The sequence below is a fragment of the Lepus europaeus genome, chromosome 20, assembly GCF_033115175.1.
Source record: "Lepus europaeus isolate LE1 chromosome 20, mLepTim1.pri, whole genome shotgun sequence".
NCBI lineage: Eukaryota > Metazoa > Chordata > Mammalia > Lagomorpha > Leporidae > Lepus > Lepus europaeus.
The window spans coordinates 30,354,543-30,371,085 of NC_084846.1; the positions used below are offsets into that span (position 1 = coordinate 30,354,543).

General features: G+C 44.5%; 1 protein-coding gene across 1 annotated transcript in view; it reads right to left on the reverse strand.

Annotated features, from left to right (window-relative positions):
• Positions 1-9,663: 9,663 nt before the first annotated feature.
• Positions 9,664-16,543, reverse strand: part of SKAP2 (src kinase associated phosphoprotein 2) — a 176,766-nt gene continuing 169,886 nt past the window's right edge. The window contains exons 12-13 of the mRNA XM_062178813.1: positions 12,307-12,408; positions 9,664-11,898 (exon numbers count right to left, since the gene is read on the reverse strand). Coding sequence (XP_062034797.1) covers positions 12,316-12,408 — 93 coding nt within the window. The 3' untranslated portion in view covers positions 9,664-11,898; positions 12,307-12,315. The remainder of the gene's footprint in view (positions 11,899-12,306; positions 12,409-16,543) is intronic.

Below are 16,543 nucleotides of genomic sequence, written 5' to 3' on the forward strand. Positions count from 1 at the left end.
CTCACACTTGCGCACTGACACTCTCTTGGCCATTTTTGGTGTTTGTATTTTGGAATAGAATTCAAGTGCAAGGAGACTTTTTCCTGATCATCTCCTCCTCCTCCAATTGTGCCTTTGTGATGATGTGGGGTTGTGTTTGTCTGTCTGTAAGCTGCATACCAATGGCTTCTCCAGGGACGCGAGCCACATACACAAACCTGCGAGGGTCTTCCCAAGTTCACATTTCTCGGCATTCAGGATCTGAGAAAATGGGCACCGGAGCTGCTGGTCCTCGTGCTTTTTCTGCAGATGCCTCCGCAGTCAACTTCAACAAAGACCTCGCCTCCCTTTGCTGCGTGCAAAGCGGACGCACCCCCTCACTTAGGGAAGACGCAAACATAGCATTATTTTGAAATACAGCCTGGCCGTACCCTGCAGCGGGGTTTGCTCCAGCGATGGGGTACTTCGGAGACCAATTTGTTTAGCTGATCACTGTCTCTTTGACGTGGCTGCAAATGTTACCTTTCTTTTTCAATCAAAAACACAGCAGGGGGTGCCATCTGTTTGGCACAGGCCTCCACTCACTTCCCCAATGCCTTTTCGTGCAGATCATTTTACGTGGCAGTTTGAGAAAATCTTTCATTCTTTGGTTTTGCTAAATATAACTTTCCAAGATGGGCTGCTTTCTCAAAGCGTCAGCAACACACACACATGAGTGTCACTTGTCTCAGCCACCATCAGAGCGAATGCAGCAATTTGTCCGATTTTTTTTTTTTTAATAAACAAATACCTCACTGTCATTTCATTGTTTACTTAAAACCGACATGTTTACTGAGGACTGGGATGTCGTCGGTCACCCTGCTGGCTTCCACTCCGTGTTCTTTGTTTGGCTTTCACGGAGGGGGCACTGTCCCCCACAGCGGCATCACCATGTTCAAGACCCCTGAAGCGAACAGGTAAAGCCAGAGCAGAGACAGAGCCACCATGCTAAACGGCCATCAGGAGACAAAGCTAGTGGGAAAGCGGTTTGCTATTTTCCTCCAGCTCAGATGCTGTTCAAAGCCATGAATCTCCCCCAGCCAACCCCCCTCCCCATGCAGGAACAGATGAGCAGCACCACGCGCCGAAGCCACAGGGATGCGCGTGGATTTCTGAGTGCTTCACAGAATACAAATGAGTCACCCTCATTCTTCTTCTAGCACAGCACACAGGCCAGACCTCATTAGAATTCAATATCACTCTGCTTTTCTAATGTTAATACACCAGTTATATAAGAAATACATAGGGGGGGATTATGTTCAGCATGATATCATAATTCTGAAAACTGGACGTAATCTTTGTTAAAGGAAATTACTGCATTTTGCCGTTTTATCTTTTGCTTCTAATGCAACTTAAACTCCCATTCTAATCGTGGATTATAAGGGGCTTTAATTCTTTGTGCCTCTCTTAAAGCTGCAGTGACTACAAGCCTGGCTCTGTGGCTTTCCATATGAACGCTGTGAGTAAAGATGGGTTTGTGGAGGCTGTGCGTCCATCTCGCTGTGAAAGGAAACACAGCCCGTTGCGTTAATAAGCAACTGTAGGAGTTTGCTTCACCCAGGAATAACTCAGGGCATTAAGGCACGAGGTCTTTTGTCTGGAGTGCAGCAAGAAGTGTAATGGAAACAAAAACACCAACACATAAAAATACAATTTATGCCCTTTTATCAAGCGAAGAAAAAGTTGGTTAACGTTTGAAAAGGGAGCAGTAATGTAAATTTATTGACAATTTTATTGTAATAATTAGATGTTTACACAGTCTGGACATTGTGGCTAAATCACTTCTAGCATGTTTATTTGCAGGGAGCTGTTCCTGGGCTCTGCGGCAGGTTCATTAAGAAGACAGACTGTATTAGAATTTCAAAGAAACAGCCAGTTCTCATTCTCTCTTGTTTTACATTAAAACAAAAAAACAAAAACAAAATTACCTATAATGAAGTAAATACAGAATTCCCTTCGTAAGGAAAACAACTTCTCTCTGCCACCCTGAAAAAAGCTCAGAGATGAATCTTGTTCTGGGTCTCTCCGTACTGAGCACAAGGAAGTCTGCCTTTCACCGCGGCAGCCCGCTTTTAATCGCCAGTGTGGACACGAAGATCTGTTTTTGACTAAGAATAAATAATAGTGGAGCATTAGGGGCAGCTCTTGCTTTGCTCTTTTCTTCAAAAAAACGAAACAAACGTCCCCTCCCCCGGCCCCGCATTTATTGTAGATGGAAAGCTTCTCTTCCCAGCAGGTCTTGAGACAGAAAACCCTCGTTTAGAAAGAAGTATTTCTCTTACGCAGCCTCAAACCAGATTAATAGACTCAAATCGCACACTTGAATAATTTGACTAAATTTAAAATCCCGACATGGCTCTCTCCCATTAATTTTGGGGGCTTCGGTACTAATCTTTAATGTGTTGCTCTGATAGAATTTTCGTGTTTTCAAACTCAGCTAAAATGGAAATGACAGGTTTTCAGTTATGCAAAAAATAGCATGAAGTGCCAGGAAAAATGCATTGTGAACAAAATGATCTTTAGGAAAGATGTGAAATGAGAATGATTTTACAGCATGAGATGAATCCAATAACAGAAGCATATTCAGGCAATTATATCAATTTTTAAAATTTAAAAACTGTTTAAAAATTAAAGCACTGAATGCTAAGCTATAATATGTTCCCAGCCTTCGAATACTTCCATTAGAATTAAGTACTAATCAATACAGAGTATTTACAGCTGTAAGCCACAGCAGCAGGGGAAGCAGAGGATGCTACACTTAGAACTTGAAATTGTCTACTGTGAGCACTGGAGAGGAGGAGAAGTTTCAGAAACAGGGGAATCTTTAATTTATTCAGAGTTGCCGCAATCCAGTGCATGCCTACTGCTTGTCTTTACCAAAAGAGTGTGCAACAATAATAATGGAAATAAATTACAAAAGCTACTGCTTCCCACTTCAAATCAGTAAGGTTAAGAGGGCTAACAGTAGTTCTTATTCTACAAAGCAAATAATAGCAGGTATTCAAATCTGTTTTTTTAAGTTGACAAAACTGATTAGTGGTTGAAAACAATCAAAGACTCACATTGCAGGGCACTATTTTAAAGAGGAGTGCTAACAAAATGAACTCCAAGCTAAACTGACCTCATCAGCTCTGCTACTGGAACTATGTATTGCCTAACACTACCAATTATAACTGTGGCCGAAGAATATGGAACCTCCAGGAACTCTGCATGGTAACAAATATACTTAATAATCTTAAATAAACTCAAACTTACTTTGATATCTACACTTCCAAGTAATTCAAGCCATGAGAAAATGAATTTTTAAAAAATCAGATCATGAAAGCCATTATTATTTGAAGGAATACGCTCAATTTTTTAGATAATTTAAATTATTGAACAGTCCTTTGCATTTTTTAGTAGCTTTGCCTAAAGTTAGAACATTAGAGCATTAAGGTTACACATAATGGGGTGATGGTGTGCCCTTGTTGCAAGTCGGATTTCTCCACACAAACAACACACCCGGATTAGTGCTCTATTACAGGGCTCACCCGATCAAATACAATCATCTTACTCTGCACAGGTATGAGAAGAAAATGCTTAGCTGGAAAATCTGCCGTTGCACTTACAACCATCCACCGAGTCCCATCCCAGACACAAGTCATAAAGGGACTAGAAACTAGGCAAAAGGAACCCACACAAAAATTCTCCTTCAGGAATCCTTTGAAAACTAAATGGAAAACTCTCGGCTAAGTCCAACCAACTACAAACTACACATACCTGAAGACTCCTATTAGCACACTGGCGGTTTCAAATATCGTGAGCGAAAGTTGGCTCAGAAACTATGGACAGAGGAACATCTCGCCATTGAGTTCTCCATGAACAGAAACTGACCACAGCTTGGAAGGCGATGGCTTGATCAAATACACACTTAAGATCACAGGAGGATTGAATCCCAGACTCCTCCAGGATGACTCCATGAGCTCTCATCATGAAGCAACAACAAACCCACCAGCTCCTTGATGAGATCCCAAGCACTGTCAGCAGCCAGTGTGGAGTGTGCAAACGTTTTTTTCCCTTGCTTTGGTTGTGAAGGAGGAATTTTTATTTTGGTCAATGTTTCATTTTCAATTTTCACATCTTCAAGTGCAAGAAATCCGTGTTTGACACTGTTGTTGATTTTTCAGGTCACTCCCAAATGTAATCTCACTGAAGGCCCCCGTGGCAAGGGAGCAGGCACTGCTGGTGTTGGTGCAGGTAGGGACCTGTTCTAGGGTACAAGGTGTTGGAGAATGAAACTTGCGTTTGGGTTAACTCCAATTCCTGTGTTTTTCCTACTGCTCACTCTTGCTGCCCCCAACTGAAGGAAGGGCGTCTTTTATTCCTAGAGATGGGGGCACAGAGCTTCTAGAATTCTGCTTACCGTAACTGGCAGAAACTCTGTAAAAAGAAGGTCGCACCTTTTAACCACGCACACAGATCTTTGCTTCCCAACACACTTCATTCAGTAGCTACAAGCATTTCAGAATTTTTTACAAAAATTTTATACAATCAATCTTCTCATCGGAACCAATACTGAAACTCTTAAACCTCCCCCCCATACGTACATATATACACGTATATGTGTGTGTACACATATATATACACACACATGAGAAAAGATTCCCAGTGTGTTCTCAAGTAGTACCCTAGATTCAGATATAACAAAATCAGAGAATCTTTTCTTTTGCATCTTAGGACACTGCTGGTGGCTTCACCTGCTAAGAATTGCTCCACGAGCAGGCTACCTGAGGCTGTTCTTACTCTTCTTGTGTTTATGTACTCTGTTTTATGCAGACCTCACATCTACTTGGGAAAGACTCTATCGAATTCTATACACGAAACGCCCCTCGCACACTGTTGGCACTTAAATGTAATTATTCAAAATGGAATCATTTAATTAGATAGGAAGAGAAACAGCAAGCCCTGAGATGATAATAAAGAACAAAGCAAATACGCTGACCAACTGGAGCCCGGCCACAGCTAACAGCACGCGCCCAGAGAGCCGCGTTTCCGGTGTTCCATTCTGGATAAACACGCAGTGACACACCTTGCTCTGCTGGGTGCACAGACAGGAGAGGGCACAGCTGACGGCGGAACTTTCTAGCACAGAAAGGATTACAGGGGTCCCTGCCCCTCTGACTTGGCTCCTCGGGAAAGCCGGAGGAGGAAGGGGAAGCCGAGGCAAGCAAGTGGAAAGGACGCCGTGCAGCCCACAGCACCTGCCCTGGGAGGGAGGATGAGTCCAGGGTACCCACGTGGACAGGGCTGGTTACTTTACACCAACAAGATACACACAGCATCAAGTCCCAATGCTCTGTGTTTCAAAAAACCACCTGGAATGAAATACCCCTTGGAATCTGAACCTCAGAGCACCCTTTTCAGCACTCTGGGGGTGCATTTCAGACCACGAGAGGGCGCAATCTGACTCCCCTAGGCCTTTCCCAGTTAGATTCCCAGCCCTAGAATGAATCAGTTCTCTTCATTTCCTAATCTTTTGGCTCCACTTCTGTACAAGGCACCACCTGGGTACTCGGACTAAGACCTCATACTCAGTTAATGCTCAGTACCCAAGAAACTTAGGTGCAGAAGTACTGGGTATTCCACCAGAAAGTCTTCCTAAACATTCTTATCTCAACAAGTCAAAGTCGTACGTCACAGTTCCATCACTCAGCTACAAAATTACACACATACATAGTTTATCATGAAGTTTGTTCATTGGGTTTGCTAATCACCCTTTAAACTGGTTCTTTAAACCTATCAGTTAAAACCCCCACCCCCAACCATCAGCTGCTGGACACGGAAGCTATCAGCTGGCCCAGCTGGCCAGTGTCCCCAGGCGGGAGAGGGCCACTGGAAAAGAGTCCCTTTGGCCTTGTCCTCCCTCTCCTCTCCGCTGCCTGCGTCGACGTCCTGTTTTCAGCCGGCCAGAAGTTCACGGACACAGCGTGACGTTAACCGTCCGGCGTGGCTCAGCGGTCGCCCACGGTCCGGCTGGGAGCCGCTGGACCCCTCCACCCGTGCAGAAGCGGCGTCGTCAGCAGCGGCCGAGTGCCTACTGCATGCGAAAACGGAACTAGGCCTGCCTTCTAGTCCTGCACGGCAAGATGGAGCCGAAACCGAGAGGAGGCGGCGGCTAGGTAACTGAGAACCCCAGGACCTGAAGTCACTTGCCCCAGTTTTCCGGATCAGGAAAATGGGAGTCAATGACAGAACTTACCTCATGGGGTTGGACCGCGCCACTGAGGCGTGCGCGGCGTGCCACGGAGCAGCCACCCAAGGAACGTTGGTCGCCGCCGGAGCAGTCTCCAGCAGGTCGCTCGCGTCCCGTCTGACCCGACAGCAGACGCACCGGCACGAGGCGCTCTGATCGCACCCCTGGGGGCGGCGAGCCGAGGGGGTGCCCCCGAGCCTGCCTGTTTGTCGGAATGTTGTAAAGCAGCTGCTGGTAACTGGCATACGCGGGCGTCATCCGTTTTCTCCGTGTGACACCTCGCCCAAGTCAGAGGGAACCTGCCGTTCGCGTCGCAAAATGGCGCCTGTTCGTGGTCTGGCAGGGGTGACAGTTTGACGTGACAGCGCCGAGGCCAGTCAGGGAGCGGAAAACACCAAGGACGGCACTGTTGCCTGGCTGAGAAATGGAAAATAACACAAGACCGAGCAGACGGACGGCAGGGAACCCCAGGCATACACCCTGCCGAGTTCCAACCCCAGAAAGGCCCTTGGAGAGGGGCTTTGGGCAAGTTTCCAGCCCCACACCTCTGCACACGGCCACAGGCCTCATGCCTGGCTCCGCCCCGCACCTCTGCACACGGCGACAGGCCTCTTCCCTGGCTCCGCCCCACACCTCTGCACACGCCCACAGGCCTCTTGCCTGGCTCCGCCCCGCACCTCTGCACACGGCTCCAAGCCTCTTCCCTGGCTCCGCCCCGCAGCTCTGCACACGCCCACAGGCCTCTTCCCTGGCTCAGTTTCCACTCCCAATCCTGACACCACAGACGGTGGCTTGGCAAAGACTTCCGTCTGCCTTTATGGCATTGCGCAAAGCACTCAGGGTAACCTCATCAGTAGCACTTAAAAAAAAAACGAAATTGAGTGGAATTACGGAATTACGGTTGGGTTTGGCAACAAATGTGAACTCCCCACTTCCAGAAGTTCCTTTGGGGTCCCCACAAGGTGACATCTGGAAAGCCGCAGAGATGGCCTGACCTAAGCAGGTGCCGGGCAGCTGTGACCTGAGGCGTCCTGGACTCTGCCCTACGCCCCGGCGTGAAGGCCCCACGCTGCCCACGAGAAGAGAAAGGCAGGACGCAGCCAAGTAACTCTGTCAGCATTCCCAGTGTGCCCCCGCGCCGTGCCCGCCATGCACTCCCATCCACCGGAGGACGGTGACCACGGGGATCTGACCTTAGACCGCGTGCACAGCGACCGTTCGCTGTTCTTGCTTTGTTTATTAGAACGCCGTCAGTCACAGAACAGGTGGGCCGACTCTGCAAAGGCGCTTTCCACTAGCAGGCACGGAAGGGAAGCCGGCTGTTGCTGCAGTCCCAGGTCCGGAGGCCTCGGCAGTTAGCACATGCTGACGGGAGGCACGCCACGCACTCCCTACCACGCTGGCAATAAATCATACGCTTGCGTCTAAGTACCGAGAGAGCAGATTCTACTAATAAAAACAGGGAGAGGCCCCTCACACGCGGCACTAATGAAATGTCATCCCCTGTGACTGTGATCATATAATTTTATAAGTATTTATCTCATCATAACAAAATGTTATACTACTGAGAGTCCCAACAGATACTCCGGATGAACTCAACGACAAGGCAGGAGCTGGATGATAAACTGGCCAAAGCTGGGGAGGACCAGAAATCCCTGGCTCCCAATCTAGATAAACTGCCATGCATTTGGGTGTCCATTAAATCTATAGAAAGATCCGTGTAATGATACCCTACTTATTTGTTTCTCTGTGTGTTTGAATACTTGAGATTTTACTCATAGATGTGGCCGTGTTAAACAAATGCGTTTTGAATATTGTGTATTTATTTATTTTATTTACTGGAAAGGCAGGGAGGGAAGGAGGGGATGAGGGAGAGGGAGGGGGAGAGGAGGAAGGTGTGAGAGGTGCAGAGAAAGACCCGTCTCCCATCTCCTGATTCACTCCTCAAAGGCCCACAACAGCCAGGCTGGGCCAGCCTGGAGCTGGGAACTCCATCCAGGCCTCACACTTGGATGCCAGGGTCCTGGCTACTTGCGTCATCATCTCCAGGCTGCAGATCAGCACGAAGCTGGAATCAGAAGTGGATCTAGGGCTGGAGCCCAGGCACTACAGTGGGATATATGATACAGGATGTAAGTGGACCAAGCAGTATCTTAATTGTTATGCCTCATGCCTGCCCCTAACACATGCTTTTATACACACACACAAAGGTACTTCAAACATTTGTGAAAAATGAAACTGAAATGTAAATTACTTTGGTGTAAAAAATTTTGGAATCCATGCATATGAGGGGGTCTTCAAGACATTCATGGAAAACGTGTATTATAGAAAACTGCATACTTTTAAAATGTATATACAACATGTATACATGTTTTATACATATATAAAAATACAGTTTTCCTTCAACTTCTGAGTGAAGTTGTGTTTTCTGTGGCCTGCCTGATTGTGTTTCAATCTCCATGACTTCTTGGATTGCTTTTCAATATTCTGGAATCTGCTGAACTGCAGAGAAGTAAAAGCGATATATGTCCAAGTGGTTTGCATTTGTAATCCCACTGAGCAGTTGAAATGCAAACAACTGACTTAACAGAAATTTAGAAAAACTCTTCTTAGTTTAAAAAATTGCTCGCAATACTTCAGTCTCATTGATGAAGTTTGGGTCTTTCAACTATACATCTGTTATGGTCAGTTTTCTTCCATGGTTGAACTGCCAATTTGAAACCATAATATGTAACCGGGTTCTGTTTGTAACCACGACCTTGGATAGTAACAGACTCCACGACATGAGCAGTGAGAGAGTGAAGAAATCACAGGAGAAGTGGAAATCTTAGAACTGCGAGAAAGCCTGAACTGCAAATGATTTTGAAACAACAAAAAGAAGCTGCGCTGTGAACGCGACAGCAGGGTTTGTGTGATGACAGCGATCAGAAAAAACCACATACACAGACTTCACCCATAAATGTTGCCAAAGTGATTTTTCTATGATACTCTAGTACTTTATGTGACTATCTGTAATTAAATTATGGTAAAAAAAAATCAGCTTAAAATAAAGCATTCAGAACAACTGCTGGACTACACAACATTCTTTTTCATAAGAGAAAGTGTCGCAGGCAGCAAAGTGGCAAAAACAGACTGGAGTGAGCTGTGGTTAAGTGTAAATCCTGTAGCAATGAAGCCATTTGTATTATCCTTACTTCTTTGAATAAATTCAGATGACAGCCCTATTTCATTTCTTCATTCGGTTTGGAGGCCAGATGGCATTAGAATCATTTACTTCACCTTGTTGTGCCTAATTACTACAATCAACACACTATTTTCCAAATTAATCATAACAAAGTAATTTCATTAGTAACACAGCAGGCTGTTGAATTATTAGCATCATAACAGTTTGCAAACAATTAAACTTTATTTGAACCTTAAAAATTTGCAGAGTGGAACATTATTGTAAGATCTAATGGCAATAGAGTACAAATTCAGAACCGAGCAAATAATCAAGCAAAATGCTATATAAAATATGACTCACAATCACCTTTGAAAAAAATTAGCTCTCTAACTGTTCATAGGAAAACAAATAAAAGCTAAGCAAACATAATGAGAACATAGCAATTAGCATATTTTCTAACAAGCCGCGTTGTTTGAATTCACATTAATGACATGATTATGATGGAGCAGAGTATGTGATACGTTGTCAAGGGTGCAGAGAAAACTTTCCCTGTTAGTGTACAACTGATTTCACCAGAGGACAACAATGGAGCCATGAATCCAAAGCGATGATTATTCTGCAGTTTGCCATCTTTTGTTTCCTTTGGGTCACCTCCCATCTAGCCCCAAGTTTAAGAAGGAACAAAGGCCAGGGGAGCGCTGGACAGAAGTAGCACCTGGTTTCTGGCCTGGCACTGCTCAGAGCTTGGCTGCCCTGCAATCGCTGGGCATCAGTTGGCTAAGGACTCCCTCTCCTGGATTCACTGCAGAAATCTAAATGCTTTACAGCCCGAGCGAGGCGGAGTCTGAGCGGGGGAGGGGCTGCCAAGTGGTTTTGTGTGCGATGCAAAGCTGCTGCCATCTACTGGCCTGGCGCTAAAAACCTCCGGACCCCGAAGCAGGGACGGGGCGTCTCCCAGCAAAGCTCCATCCACGGTGGCTGCCAACAAGTGCCCTTGCTTTTCCACCCGAGATGATTTCAACGTATTCCAGTGGCATCCTAGTAGGAAACGGTTCACGACTGCGTGTATGCATTTTGGAAAGCTCTAAGTGGCAATGTCTATGTACAGAAATGAGTTTTCTCCCCATCTTTAAATTTTTTTTTTACATTTGAAATTAATCCTGAGATTAAGCAGGAAGGGGGTAATAATGGTAAAATGGACACTCTTAACAACTGCTTATAAATAGTTTTACATAAACACTGGAGGTTTAAAATACTAGCAGCTCATGTACATGGCTAGAGCCTTTAGGAAGCAGAGATCTCAAAAGTTCAGCCAGGTCAGCACCTGCGCAGTCGCAGTTGGCCACTAGGAGAGGAAGTCTAGTGCAAATGGCTATGCAGCCAGCAGTGCATCTGGAGTGTGTGGGCCCCAGTGGTCCCACACAGGCGCTTACAACACCTCTGCTGGCAAACACACCTGAGAAGGCGATGCCACGCTGCTGCAAGGCTTGCTCAGGCGGCGCAGCCCTGTGGGCAACTCAAACGTCGGGCTGCCGCCAGCTGCCACTCACCTGCTGGCACATGTGACCACCATGCTTTCCACACCCTCCTCTCTGCCTGCCGTCACTTCTCAGTGCCCTGGGAAGTACACAGCAGACTCAGATCTGCTGTCTCGCGATAGGACTGGAACAGCAGAGCAGTAGGAAGGCAGGGGAAGCGAGGGCTTGCTGATGCCTTCTTTGAGAATTGAGATTCTTTCTACCATAATGCTAGCGGTAGAGCAGGGTCTCTTACACATTTTTTGTTTCATAAAGTTAAACAGAACTACAGTAGAAAATGCTGGCAAGCTCATCATCCAGCCAGGATAAGTTACTGGTGAAGGACTGTATCTGCCTTGCACTTGTGTTGCAGGTAACAGCACGACGATACTCTATGATTTTTTTTTTTCTTTCTTGCAGTTCTATTTAATAGGACATAAATTTACCAATCTGTAAAACTGCTTTCATGAAATCATGTTACCATTTTGTGAAAAACAAAAACTAAGAAAAAGTCAGCTACAGAATTTCAACATCGCTGCATCCTTTGGCATCTATTAAAAGCTTTCATGATCTAGACAATTAAAAATTCTGTGAAATTACATGTTACACTCTAAAGCATAACTGATGTCCAATGATTAAGGCGATTACAGCTCACACCAGAAGCAGCAGTGACTCCAACATACGTATGAAACGTGATGAATTCCTCACACAAATCAAATGGGTAGATAAAAACTGTAATTACTTCCTTGCAAAAGAGCAACAAGTACAACTTTACTGCTTGCATCTAATTTACATTAATCCTCCCTCATTTAGTTTCACATCAGGGAAATATTTTAATGAACAACTGCATAAAATTTAACAAAGTCAAGGAATGTTCAGCAAACAGAAAGGTTCTGAGAAGTCACCCGGGCAATCGGCAATGCTCTGATTCCAAGGTACCTGCAGACAAGCCCACGATGCTTCCTTTTCTGCAGGCAGAAACAGAAAGTTGCATTTCAAATTTTTTTATCAGTTAAAATGGTGGTTTTTCCTGCTTAGGAAAAAAATTACACTTTTAGCCAAGGCAAAAAAATATTTGTTCAACATTTTGTCAATTCAGCTTCCCAGAAAGGCCATAAAAGTGGTATTTTACTACAGAGGAAGAGGTTTGGAAAAACAGCCGCTAATTATGAAAAGATATTTCCCTGAATAATCTATTCATTTCCAAAGGACATTCTGTGAAGTCATTTTAAAAATTAGAGATCAAGCAAAACAAAAAAAAAGATTTGGGGACATAATCTTTGTATTATCAAAAAACTACAGACTTAAAAAGGCAAAGCATCATAACACAGAGAACATATGAGCTATTACAGAATATTGGATTAAAATGTACTTACCCAGGACTCTCAGATATCATACATCTCCATTATGTAGGCTTTCGGCACCAAGCCAATGGCTCCCTTCATTTCTCCTACCCACCAGCCATATCTATTGTATTCCTAATTGGAAACAATATGCAGTGTTAACCTTTAGACGGGTGTGAGTACAATGTCGTTTATATGCAACTTCTCAGAAATGTTATTTCTTTTTATAAAGTTACAAGAGCATGAGCTGCAAATGAAAACATTTTCATCTTTTTTGTTTCTGGACACTTTAAAAATGCCGTTAAGCAAAGATTTAAATTAACGTATAACACAAAGCCTGTTTCTTACTAGGCGGAGAAAGCAGAAACGGTCACTCACGATTCAAACCTGGGAAATGAAACCACCTCAGGAAGTGGGTGCGCTGTGCTCCCACGCCCTCAAGTCTGGGGACACTTTCCAGGGGCTGCCACCAGTGCTTACGCCACCAGGTGAAAGCCAGGACTTAGGACAGCGCATTTGCCTTCAAGAAGCTTACCTTCTACCAAGGATAAGGTTTCTTTTCCACAACAGACTACTTAATTCCTAGTGAGGCTCACGTAACCTATGCTGATTTCAAATGCAGAGATATACCCCTTCCTAAGAAAATCTAATAGACACATTTTAAACAGATAAACTGTTAGGGAATAAGTAAACACAAACAATTGCTTTACAACCTAATTCCCAAGTGGATTCCTCTAAAATAACAACCCTAAGGCACTCCTTGTTCCTTTCATCTCTGGCAAACAACTTTAGACAAAGACTGGACGAGAGAGGCTGAAAGACAGCCTTAGACACACGCTGACAGTGGACGATCCACAACAAGTAAAAGTAGCTCAAGTTAGGGCGGCCAAATATTACATCTAGCTGTAAAAAAAGAGTGATCGATGAGCCCCTTCTGCATTTACCGTGCGACCTGAGACAAACAGACTCGAGCCCCCTTGTCTCCTGCTCCCCTCAACTGACAGCTACACCACTGCTTGAGGCAGTGCGAATGCTCCCGAACCGGTCTCCTGTGTCTGCCAGACTGACTAATGGGCTTGTATCTCAAATGTATTTATGTGGAGTGAGATACAAACAAAGTAAAACGAATTACAAGTTTCAAGAACAATACCTTCCAAAAAGCAATACTCTGCACAGGCATTGCAGGACCCAAATTTAATTTTTCATATAAGATAAATTTTTAAAATCAATCCCCAGAGTAATTCAATAGGTTATGATTTTTCCAACATCTGAGTCCTAGATAGACGTGCATATGCATATTGAGTTATATGCGGGGAGGGAAATGTGTATACCAGTACAGCCTTAACATTTGTATTGATTAGTATGCTATGCAATTCTTCAATACCAATATCAGTGCTACAACATTAGCACGTATTGACAGGTAGTCTATCAACAGAGAGATTATAGGATAAAATCTATTGGTGGCTTTTCTTAAACAGTGGGCAGTGTCAGGATTAGGTTTATTGGAAGAACAAAGTGGAGGGAAGAGAAGGAAATGAGGCTAACACTGCCCCTCTCCTCTGGCTTCTGGGGCAGTGGACTTCAGCCTTTAAGGTCACAAATTCAGTGATGGTGAGAACTTAGTGGACAACACGAAGCCAGGAGAATGGGCTGAGGCCCAGAGCTCAGTGGCCACGACTGTACTCAAATATGGGCACAGTCCTCCAAAGCAAATACTCTCTGCAAGCTAGGATTAGCAACCATTACATCCTAATAGGTACCTAATAAAACCGCCCTTTTCAATTCTTAAGGCGATGAGTACAATTAAAGCCCAATACTTAATAAAACAAATGCACATAACCTTCCACAGTCCAGAGAGTTAACTGGGTAAATGTGAGGGTGGAAGCTCCTTCCCGCTGCCAGTCTGAGAAGTGAAGAACTGGTCCCTCTCCCCTCCCCACAGCAGACACAGAAAACAGGCAGCGGCAGTACATACTGGGGGCCCAAGCTGCTCCCCAAGATGGGCCTCCCTCTGGGGGTCGGTGCTGAGATCACTACGAGCTGGCAAGTTCCTACGACTTGATGACGTTCTGCTTTGGTTAACATCGTCTACTGCCAATAAAGGGCTTGTTCCCAGTTCTCAGAAGCTCACTCACAGTGAAGGGATCGCTTTCTAACAAGTCACAGGTACAAAGGCCGGCTGGCGACTTCCCGCTGGACGCGCGCACTGCACGGACCGGTCAGAGTCGCTAACAGAAAGCACAGGGACACGCAGCGGGGAGAGGTTTCGCCAGCTGCTAACAAATCCCTTAGAAGCAGCATTCCAGGGAGAGGAAAAAAGTGCTAGACTAAAATTGTCTTAAATGTTTCACTTAATTTACAATAATTGAAAAACATATGAAATACACACCTCATAAAAGTACTCTACCATATCACAGCTTTAAATCAGAAAAAGGTGAGAATAAAAACAAGAATACTTATTCCTTTACACTCATAGAGAACACCACATAATACTCCAGTGTGGAATTAAGAGATAAGATAAAATATAGGGAGGTAAAAATCAAGGAGGCAAATTTATGGATTTACACAGCAGCCATTAGACTCTGTCGACAAGACTGCAAACACAGGGGCTTTTACTTTTATCATTACCGTCCTCTGTACGAGCCTCCTGAGCAACATGAATCCCAATTAAACCATTTGCAGCCTATAAATTGGAAGGAAAATGCTTCTTGGAGTACAGTGCTCTCAACTTGGGCCTGAAGATTCAGCAGCTTGCAAGTTTTCCTTCCGAGGAAGAAAATCAGCCTGCCGCGGCCTTTCCTCTTGGCTGCTCCAAACAAATGAGATTATGAATGACAGGTGACTCGCAGCGGGAAATAACGGGATCGATCCACGGTTGTGCTACGGACCACACACTCACTGTTGTACGAGTCTACAAAGTCACAGGTGGAGCCTTAGGACAAAAAGAAAAAAGAAACTCCCAAGCTTCATCTTGCTGATAAACAGAAAGCAAAGAGACAAACCGTACAAGGATGCCATCTACAGCCCCGAGGGGTCAGGAAGCACCACGTCATCTTTACGGCTCACGAGAGTGCAGGTGGAAGGGGCTCTGACATCTTGCATCCTTCCCCTACTCGGCTCTCGCCATCCGCGGAAATGCTAACACCGGCAAGTGACTGTACTTCAGGAGGACTGATAAAATAATGAAGAGTCCTTTAATCTACAGGAAACCATTCTAGTCAATTTATAAGAAATATTGCATCCCTTTGTAGGACGTGTAATTATTTTCTATTAATCATGTGCTATAAAGCTACATTATGCGGTTATTCTGTTATCACTAGACAGCGGCCTGCAGTCAGCTTCTGACAATGCCAGGTAATTACTGACACAAAGCTGCTTTCTCCTCCAGCGGTAATGCTATCAAGATCCAGAGGTGTAGTGATGCTTATTGTATAAAAATAGTACTCAAAGGAAATTCAATATCTGTAAAATGGATAGCTCCAAGGCAAAATATAATGTGACAGTCAAAGAAGCAAAAAAAAAAAAAAAAAAAATCAGGCAAAGTTGCCTGATCATGCAGGAAAATAGGTCGCACTGAATGCTTGTGATCTAACGCCTGTGTTCTCAATTTTCATACCATTAAAACAGCTTTTATTTGTTTTACTGATAGTCAAAATTTCAATCCAAAATAATCTTCATTGAGCAGTAAACTAAAGTGATTGTGCAATAAGGCAGGAAAAAGGACTGGTTTTGATCAAGTGAAACAGAGACTTTAGCCCACACAACAGTCCACATGTGTCCACATTTACTCATTAGCTAAATCGTCTCTCCCTGCACTTGTGTTAAGGCCCCAGCATGGACTTCCGTCCTTTTCGGTACCATGGTGCTCATTGTTCAGGTATATTAATCCACTTTCTGCCAACCATATGGTCAAAGAAGGCTGCTCTAATGGAAACCTGAAACACTAATAAGATTCTGTGATGTACGAGCCCTTTCAAAATCAGTCACAGGAATGTGTGAAAGCAACAGGTGTCAGAAATGGTGAGACTGCATGCCCTCTCACACATCTGAGGGTGTGGAAAATGCATATTATGAAAAAACGACGCATGGATTGGAAAAATTGTTGGCACTAAGATGAACTTAGCTTTTAATCCCATTTCCCCACAAACTTCTTACTCTTGTGTATTTGTGCTTCAAAACATACTAGAGCTCTGTGTTAAAATGAAAGTGATTCTGTTTAGAAAACATGGCAAGCTTATGAATGAATGAGCTTCACCACTGTTTTCCAAGT